This window comes from Euleptes europaea, chromosome 7, assembly GCF_029931775.1.
Source record: "Euleptes europaea isolate rEulEur1 chromosome 7, rEulEur1.hap1, whole genome shotgun sequence".
Lineage (NCBI taxonomy): Eukaryota > Metazoa > Chordata > Lepidosauria > Squamata > Sphaerodactylidae > Euleptes > Euleptes europaea.
In genome coordinates, this window is record NC_079318.1 from 97,572,226 (window position 1) to 97,581,825 (window position 9,600).

A 9,600-nucleotide genomic window follows, 5' to 3' on the forward strand; every position below is an offset into this window, starting at 1 on the left:
TGGATTTTAATGGTTAATCATGTTTACGATTGTATATAATGTTTTATACGTTACATGTTTTGGATCACTTTGATTTCCTTTTTAAAAATTAATATCTTTTATTCTGTATATGTGATGGATATTTCACTGGCCATGGACTGTTCCAATAAACTGTACTGTCTGTGCTTTCACGGACACAACATAATCATCCTAGCCTTAAAACTAGATACGCTGACAGCCCGTTCCTGAAAATCGGGCCGAATCTTCTTAGGAGGCAGCGTGACCTCTCCGCCAGCGTAAGTGCGCCTAATCGCGTGTTTCAACGCACTTACGCTGGCGGTGAGGCCAGTCCCGCTGGCAGCAGAGGGCCGCAGGACCGTGCCTCCCCCCCTCCGCCAGTGTGGCCTCTCCATGGCGCAGGCCACGGCGTAGAGAGGCCACGCCAGCGCAGGGGGGCGTTCTGGGGCCGTTCCGGGGGGATGAGCCGCCGGGTAGGTGGCTTCCTATCCCGTTTTGGCTGGTTTTTAGCAGGCGCAGCCTCACTGTTCCCTATGGGGCGAAAGGCCCCGGTAAAACAAAACAAAAAAAAGCCACGAAACGGCTTTTTTTTTGTTTTGCGGCGTGCGCGATTCGGCTTAGGAAGAGGCGCCGCCGCGCCTCTTCCCCGCCGACTCCGCGTGCCGCATTTTCAGGAATGGGCTGTTACACATTCTCTATTACTGATATATCTTCTACGCCCATTCGCTGCTCCACTGTCTACATAATTCAGTCATGGAAATCTGTCAAATGACGGCTGCCACTTCTGTTTATCGGTGAGAAATTTATTTGTATGTGGCCATAGGCCTTCACTAAACATCATCCCCAAAGATAATTCACAGTGGGTCGCTGTGTTAGTCTGTTTGCAGTAGTCAAAAAAGGGCAAGAGTCCAGTAGCACCTTAAAGACTAACAAAAATAATTTCTGGTAGGGTATGAGTTTCCGTGAGCCACAGCTCACTTCTTCATACCCTACCAGAAAATATTTTTGTTAGTCTTTAAGGTGCTACTGGACTCTTGCCCTTTTTGACATCATCCACAAAGTAATACAATATTTTAAAAAGACATGTCCAAGGAAACACTTCTGTTTATCATCTTCCATGAACTGGCTTTTGAGAAGGTATGTTAGTCTCGACATCGCGGCATGGTCTTGTGACTCTATAATCCATTCGGTTCTTTCTGGAGGAATTTCGGCTTTCCAATGATTGGCGAACCCAGTTCTGGCCGCAGCAGCTGCGTACTGGAATAGTTCTGTACGGATAGATTTAATCTGTGGCGGTGTTCGGCAAATGATGAGAGGGAGGGCAGGAAGGGTTGCGTCAGTGCTTGGCTCTCGTGGCCCTTTCTTGCATGCCCAGGGTAGTGCCGATCACCACTTTGGGATAAGCAAGGAATTTTCCTCCAGGCCAGATTGGCCAGGAATCCTAGGGGTTGAGTGTTTTACCAAAGAGTTTCCCGTGATTCTTAGAGCTACCCATTGTCTCCTCTGGGTTGTCTACCGAAAGTGATGCCTTCGCATCCTGGATGCCCCCATCACCATGTCTCCACCCTCAACCCTCCCGCTGGTTGCCAGGCGATTTTGGGGGTGGAGCCTGAGGAGGGCAGGGTTTGGAGAGGGGAGGGACTGCAATGCCATAGAGTCCCATTGCCAAAGGGGCCATTTTCTCCAGGGGAACTGATCTCAATCAGCTGGAGATCAGTTGTAAAAGCAGATCTCCAGAGGTTGGGAACCCTACCGGTAACCCTGTCCTCCAGATCAGACTCCACCGCTCCAAATTACCTCTCTTAACCACTATGCCATGCTGGCAAGGACGAGAGCGTGTGACTGGTCCAAGATCACCTGGCAAGTTTCCATGGTAGAGCAGAGATTTGAACCTGGGTCTCCCAGGTCCTATTCCGACATTCTAACCACTACACCGGCTCTCAGATGAACAACTCCACGTTTTTCCCTCCGTTTGGTGTTGGAAACGTTTTCCCGTCATTTATTCGCCGTTGTTTTCCCGAACACTTTTTGCCGCGATGTTTATTTTTCACCGTATCTGAGCCAGTTTCCCTTGAGCGTGAGGACAGCTTGAAAACATTCTTTATTTCTCCGCCCTTGTTCACACCCACTGTTTTGCCCATCTCCCCTCCCCTCATCCATTCCCCCCCCCCAAGTTTTTGGTTTTTGACACCCAAACCAGCAAAGAAATGCTAGAATAACCCATCCTCCTTTACTTCGGGGAAAAGAAGGGGATTTGTGGAGACGTGCTGGTGTTTCTTGGAGCTCTGACCTGCACAACCCTCTTCCGCTGTTTAAAATGGGCGGCAGTTCTGCGTGAAATGTTTTTTTTAAAGCAAAGCCTTGTTTGTTTGAGGCTGCTGGATCGAAGGTAGCATGAATGCAAGAACCCCCCCCTTTCTGCATTCAATGTAAGGCAATGCAAATCCCCCGATTTTCTCTATCTTTTTTTAAGGGGACTCAAACTGGCTTGCACTTCCCTTCCTCTCCCAACAGACACCTTGTGAGGTAAGTGGGGCTGAGAGAGTTCGGAGAAAGCGTGTGACTAGCCCAAGGTCATCCAGCTGGCTTCATGTGGAGGAGTGGGGAAACCAACCTGGTTCTCCAGATCAGCGTCCACCACTCATGTGGAGTGGGGAATCAAACCCAGTTCTCCAGATTAGAGTCTGGGATCCTCGTACCTTTGGGACCGCCTCTTCTGGTCCACCCCCCAAAAGAACATTACGTTTGATGAATAATGACTTACTGGTGGTCAGAGGCCCTAAAAGTGTGCGGCTGTCCTCAACAAGAGCCAGGGCTTTCTTGGCCCTGGCTCCGGCCTGGCGGAACTCCCTCCTTAGCAACATCAGAGCCAGCTTGGTGTAGTGGTTAAAAGCTGTGGTTTGGAATGGTAGATTCTGATCTGGAGAACCGGGTTTGATTCCCCTCTCCTCCACATGAGTGGCGGAGGCTAATCTGGTGAACCGGATTTGTTGCCCCACTCCTCACGAAGCCAGCTGGGGGACCTTGGGCTAGTCACACTCTCTCAGCCCCACCTACCTCACTGGGTGTCTGTTGTGGGGAGGGCAAAGGGAAGGTGATTGTAAGCCAGTTTGATTCTGCCTTAAGTGGTAGAGAAAGGCGGCATATAAAAACCAACTCTTCTTCTTCAGGAGTTCCGCAGTGCTTTTAAAACAGAGTTGTTCCCCTCGCCACAACAGACACCCTGTGAGGTAGGTGGGGCTGAGAGAGTGTGACTAGCCCAAGGTCACCCAGCTGGCTTCATGTGGAGGAGTGGGGAATCAAACCCAGTTCTTCAGATCAGAGTCCACTGCTCCAAACCACCACTCTTAACCACTACAACACACTGGCTTTAATAAACACCTGAACACATGAAGCTGCCTTATACTGAATCAGACCCCTGGTCCATCAATAGGGTTGCCAGGTTGTTGTACTCCAATCACGCGAGATCCTTTGAACACACAGAAAAGTGGTGTCAAAACACCAAATAGCAGAAGCAGTATTTTACAGAAGAAGAAGAGTTGGTTTTTATATGCCGACTTTTCTTGGCCACTTAAGGAAGAATCAAACTGGCTTACAATCGCCTTCCTTTCCCCTCCCCACAACAGACACCCTGTAAAGAAGGTGGGGCTGAGAGAGCTGTGACTAGCCCAAGGTCACCCAGCTGGCTTCATGTCTAGGAGTGGGAAAAATCCAGTTCAGATTAGCCTCGGCCGCTCACATGGAGGAGTGGGGAATCGAACCCAGTTCTCCAGATCAGAGTCCACCACTCCAAACCGCCGCTCTTAACCACTACACCACGCAAGACAGGAGGGTGTGAAACGAGTGCTGTCCATTTTGAGGCTGGCCCAGGCGGGAGGAAGAAGGGAAGACAGGACAGAAGTGGTGGGCGCAAACCCTCTTAAAACCATCTATCACCACATCCTCCTGCAGCAAATTACACAGTTTAATCACGGGTCACACAAAGAGATCTATTTGCCCAGTGAGGCGGCCACCTCCTTCTCCAGACCCCGCACGAACTGGTCGTTCAGGAAGCGCAGCTGGCCGTGGGGCAGCAACTTGCTGAGGATGACCTCGGTCTTGTCGGCCTTCAGCACCACGTCGCTTCCTGAGCTCAGCAGCTTGAGGTGGTCCAGCAGCTCCTTCGCCAGCAGCCGCAGGGTGCTCTCGGCCAGCATCAGGTTCTCGTGCGGGTCGCAGACCAGAGCGAAGCCCAGGCACTGGACCCCCAGCCACAGAACGGCCTTGTCCTCACGGAAGGGGTCCCCCGAGGGGAGGCGGAAGACCCCCGACGGAGCGTCCTGCAGGGAAACGGGCTCGTCAGGCAGCTGGATGAGGTGGTCGGAGGGGGGCTTCCCGGAGGCCTGCTGAGATAATTTGCACACCGATTCTGCTTGCCTGTGAACAGAGGAGGAGAAGGAGGAAGAGGAGAAGAAGGAGGAGGAGGAGGCGAAGAAGGAGGAGGAGGAGGAGGAGAAGGAGGAGAAGAAGGAGGAGGAGGAGAAGGAGGAAAAGGAGAAGAAGGAGGAGAAGAGATAGTTTTTATATGCCGACTTTCTCTACCACTTAAGGAAGAATCAAACTAGCTTACAATCACCTTCCCTTCCCCTTCCCACAACAGTCACCCTGTGAGGTAGGTGAGGCTGAGAGAGCTCTAAGAGAGCTGTGACTAGCACAAGGTCACCCAGCTGGCTTCATGTGTAGGAGTGGGAAAACAAATCCAGATTTCCAGATTAAAGTCTGCCGCTCATGTGGAGGAGTGGGGAATCAAACCTGGTTCTCCACATTAGAATCTGCCCCTCTCAACCCCTACGCCATGCAGGCTGTCCTCCTTAAATTGCATCTCCGCCCAGGGCAGCTTTCAATCAATTACCTTGCCACAGCCAGGATCTGTTCCTTTCTGCACAGCCGCTCCTTCTCGACATCCTGACATCCGCCCTCTTCCAACGTTTCGGGACCGAAGACTCTTGAATACAGCACCCGGCAGGGCCCGGCCTCATCCCCAGGCCGGCAGCGAATTGTGTGGATCAAGAAAGCGTGGACCATGGTGACTGGTTGGTTACTGCAGAAGGGGTTGGAGATTGAGAAAGAAGGACATGATCCCAAGGTCCAGGCAACTCAGAGGAGACCAAGCCAAGTCACATCATTTGAGTCCATGAATTTTAGGGAGGCAGCTTTTCAAATAGCCCCTCAGTCTCTAGAGCTCCTTTTCATTCCCCCCAGATCTGCCAGATGTGGATCCCAACAGATGTACCTGCCAGATCACAAGAAATTAAGGAAAGCCCTGCTGGATCAGACCCAGGCCCATCGAGTCCAGCAGTCTGATCACACAGTGGCCATCCAGGTGCCTCTAGGAAGCCCACGAGCAAGAGGACTGCAGCAGCACCATCCTGCCTGTGCTCCACAGCACCTAATATCATAGGCCTGCTCCTCTGATCCTGGAGAGAATAGTTATGAACCATGACTAGTATCCATTTTGACTAGTAACCATGGATAGCCCTCTCTTCCATGAACATGTCCACTCCCCTCTTCAAGCCTTCCAAGTTGGCAGCCATCACCACATCCTGGGGCAGGGAGTTCCACAATTTAACTCTGCATTGTGTGAAGCAATACTTCCTTGTACCTGTTTTGAATTTCTCACTCTCCAGCTTCAGCAGATGACCCCGCGTTCTGGTATTATGAGAGAGGGAGTAAATAAGGGTGTTCTGGGTAAATTACAGCTGATCTCTTAAGGACATAAGAAAACCCCTGCTGGATCAGACCAAGGTCCATCGAGTCCAGCAGTCTGTTCGCACAGTGGCCAACCAGGTGCCTCCAGGAAGCCCACAAACAAGACAGCTGCAGCAGCACCATCCTGCCTGTGTTCCAAAGCACCAGATATAATGGGCATGCTCCTCTGATCCTGGAGAGAATAGTTATGCATCATGACTGGCATCAATTTTGACTAGTAGCCATGAATAGCCCCCTCCTCCATGAACATGTCCACTCCCCTCTGCAAGCCTTCCAAGTTGCCAGCCATCACCACATCCTGGGGCAGGGAGTTCCACAATTTAACTATGTGTCGTGTGAAGAAATATGTCCTTATATCTGTTTTGAATCTCTCCCCCTCCAGCTTCAAAATGCCCAGTGGGAGTTTGCAAGCATTAAGACAATTGTAATGTGTGCGTGAGGGAGAGAGCCCACAGACAGTTCCCTGCACCCCTCCCTGAAAAGTTGTCCCTCTCCAAACTCCAAACCCGAGCTCAATTGCTTGGAGGAAAAATGCCTGTCCCTTTCATTGAGGTTTAACGTGGATGTCATTTACCACCATGCCATGAAAAGCTGCCCCTGCCCATTTGCATTCAATTTTTTTTAATTTTTTTTCTATTTTTTTTAATAATTTTTTATTGAATTTTACAATACAAAAAAGAAAAAAGAAATATATATATATATATATAGATATAGTCATTTGCATTCAATTCTAACTAGTAAGAAGGGCAGGGCGCTTCCCCCCCCCCCCAGGCATGTTGGCAACTCTGTCTCAAAAGAAGTAAGGGGGCCAAACCCAGAAGAACAAAGACTCCGATAAATACAGGCATTTTGCAGATTTCTTGCAGATTTCATGACAGGTTCCTCGGAGACGCTTCCCAGGGCTGAAGGCTCCCACTCACCTCCGCTTCTTCCTCCCGAAATCAGCCGCAGAACTCGCAGCCCTACCAAAGCGTTGCAAAAAAAAAGAGGAAAAGCAGCAACGACTGGAAGAAAGAGAGCAAGTAAACTACATTTCCCAGAAACCTTTGCGCGGCACTAGCGGCCACAGCCGCCTTGAGGCGCCGCGAGGCATTCCGGGAAAGGTAGTCTGGTTGAAAATTTGAGCTCCCTTATTTTCTGAGGCTTCCGTTTTTAAAACGCGCATGCGCCTTATTAAGCCCCAATCCTGGGATTGGTTGAACAAAGTGGGGCGTGGTCTCGCCTTTGGACAGCTTAAAGAAGGTTCTGAACCTGTCTAAGGATTGGCTGGCAATAGGACAATGGGCGCGTCCACGTGAGAGCAAGAGGATGGGGGAGGAGAAAAAGAAGAGGGGCTCTGCCCGACTGGGATTGGCCAAAGCCTTGACCAATGAACGAAGATAAATTGTTTATCAATAGCGAAGTGTCACATAGCTCCGCTGTGATTGGCTATGACTTGACGAGGCTATTCATGGATTGGCTAGAACTCTGATGGGGTTACAAAAGGCGGATATTTAAATCAACTACATAGAAGAGGGATTTTTATCTATTTATTACCCCTCTTCATCTAAGGGTAACATACATTGCTTCTCCACTCCTCAGAGCAAACAACCCTGTTATGTAGAATAGCTAGTACAATTTTATTTATGTAATTCGTCTATATCCTGTTTCCCCCCAAAGCAGTTTAAAGCATTCTCCTCTTCTCCATTTAATCCTCACAACCACCCTGCAAGGTGGGAGAGCCTGAGAGTGAGTGACTGGCCTTTGGCCACCCAGCAGGCATCCATGGCACCAGTGGGGATTCGAACCCGGGTCTCTTAATCCAACTCTCTTAACCATGATACTGCTATCCTTGGGGTTGCCAACCTCCAGGTACTTGCTGGAGATCTCCAGCCGATAGAGATCAATTCATCTGGAGAAAACGGCCGCTTTGGCGATTGGACTCTATGGCATTGAAGTCCATCCCAAACCCCGCCCTCCTCAGGCTCCGCCCCAAAAACCTCCCACCAGTGACGAAGAGGGACCTGGCAACCCTAGCAATCCTTCCAGATTCAAAGCTTCCTTCTTCTTTCTCAGGCGTTGGTAGGGTTGCCAGCTCTGGGTTGGGAAATACCTGATCTCCTGTTTTACAACTGATCTCCAGCCGATAAAGATCAGTTCACCTGGAGAAAATGGCCACTTTGGCAATTGGACTCTATGGCATTGAAGTCCCTCTCCTCCCCAAACCCTGCCCTCCTCAGGCTCCCCCCCCCCAAAAAAAAAGCTGCCAATGGCGAAGAGGGACCTGGCAACCCTAGCCACTTGTTAAAACACGGTATAATCCATTTTAGCCTAAGTTGGTACACGTAAGGGCAGTGCAAAAGGATATGTACCAAGGAGTCCACTGGCTGAAGAGGGCAGGGACACAGCCGGTCTGAAAAGGGGATCTTTAGCATACGGCCCAGCAAAACCATTGAATCAATTAAATCTTGAATGCTTAAAGATTCTACATAACTTTGGACTAACCAGAGAATCCATATAGGAAGGAAGATTACCCGTAGATATCAGGCCCAGGGCAAGTGGAGTCCAGGTATTTCCAAATCTGGAGCTAGCAACCCTAGTTGGGGCACTGGCAGTTGAACCGGAAGTGGATGTTGGTGCGCTCAACGAGGGTTGGCTTAGTTTATCTTGGCCACAGCATAGAAGCGTAAACTCTGCCTCAGACTGGATTGGCCATTTATGCTGGGTCGATTTTGATGCTCGCTCCGACCTTTAAAATGCCTATTCGTGGTCCCGATGCAAGAGGAGAAAGTCAAACCAATTCCACCATGCCCCACTCGCCTGCTCCTTCGTTTGCATAACCATTAGCAATAGTCGTTTGCATAGCTAAGCCAGGCTGTGATTCTTCATGCTTCCTTAAGTGGATGTATTGAGGCGGGGACGGAGCAAAGAAAAAAGGTAGCGTTAAAGGGGCTCTTAAGAAATGCAAAGCAGGTATGTGCAGGCTTCGCAATGACTTCCGGAATGACGGTTCAGCATGAAGAACTCAAAAAAATATGCAGGGCACTTCAGCCTGGAACACACTGATAATTACCAAGCATAAACAGCTGATTGACTCCCAACCAGCAGAGAAATTTTGGCACAGCTCACTTAACATAACAAAGACAGCTCATTGGCAATACAAATTGGATGTTGGCCAGGAGAGTAAAAAAACACACACGCTTGGAATTTATTTATTTATTTGTTTTTATTTCTATCTCACCCTCCTCAGCCGAAGCCGGTCTCAGGGCGGGTAACAGCAATCTAATCAAAGATATAAAACTTAATATGTATACATTAAAACCAGTAACATCCAATTTCATTCAAACAAGATGAAACAGTCTTACCTACAATATAAAAATAATAGGACATCACAATATCTGCTGAGCGCTCGGCAGTCAGACAGAACCCCCAATGGTGCATAACCAGACAAAATCAAAAGGGGGGGTAGGGGGTAGGGTTGCCAGGTTCCTTTTTGTCACCGGCAGGAGGTTTTTGGGACGGAGCCTGAGGAGGGCGGGGTTTGGGGAGGGGTTTCAATGCCGTAGAGTCCAATTGCCAAAGTGGCCATTTTCTCCTGGGGAACTGATCTCTATCGGCTGGAGATCAGTTGTAATAGCAGGAGATCTCCACCTAATACCTGGAGGCTGGTTGCTCTTTGTTGACTAACTATATATTGCGATCCAAGTAAGCTTGTAATTTATTACCTGGAGGTTGGCAACCCTAGTAGGGAGTCAGGTTGCTAGGTGGGTAGTTTTGGTGGGCAATTGCCCCCCAATCCACCCAGCTGCTCCGGAACGGCAATCGTGTGTGCGTGGTTGCGCGCACGCGATGACATTGCCACGGCCGATTTAGCAC

The 9,600-nt window shown here is 49.7% G+C and overlaps 1 protein-coding gene across 1 annotated transcript; it reads right to left on the minus strand.

The window, feature by feature from the left end:
- Positions 1-3,986: 3,986 nt before the first annotated feature.
- Positions 3,987-5,061, minus strand: AP5S1 (adaptor related protein complex 5 subunit sigma 1). The gene is made up of 2 exons (XM_056853663.1): positions 4,889-5,061; positions 3,987-4,413 (listed from the first exon to the last, which is right to left on the minus strand). Exons 1-2 carry the CDS (start codon positions 5,059-5,061, stop codon positions 3,987-3,989), a joined length of 600 nt encoding a protein of 199 aa, XP_056709641.1.
- Between the last annotated feature and the right edge of the window lie 4,539 nt (positions 5,062-9,600).

Excerpts from the sequence above, each read along its gene's own strand:
- AP5S1 (XM_056853663.1), bottom strand. The coding sequence starts at position 5,061 with ATGGTCCACGCTTTCTTGATCCACACAATTCGCTGCCGGCCTGGGGAT. Across the intron at positions 4,414-4,888 it reads CAGATCCTGGCTGTGGCAAG|GCAAGCAGAATCGGTGTGCA; the intron begins GTAATTGATTGA and ends CTCTGTTCACAG.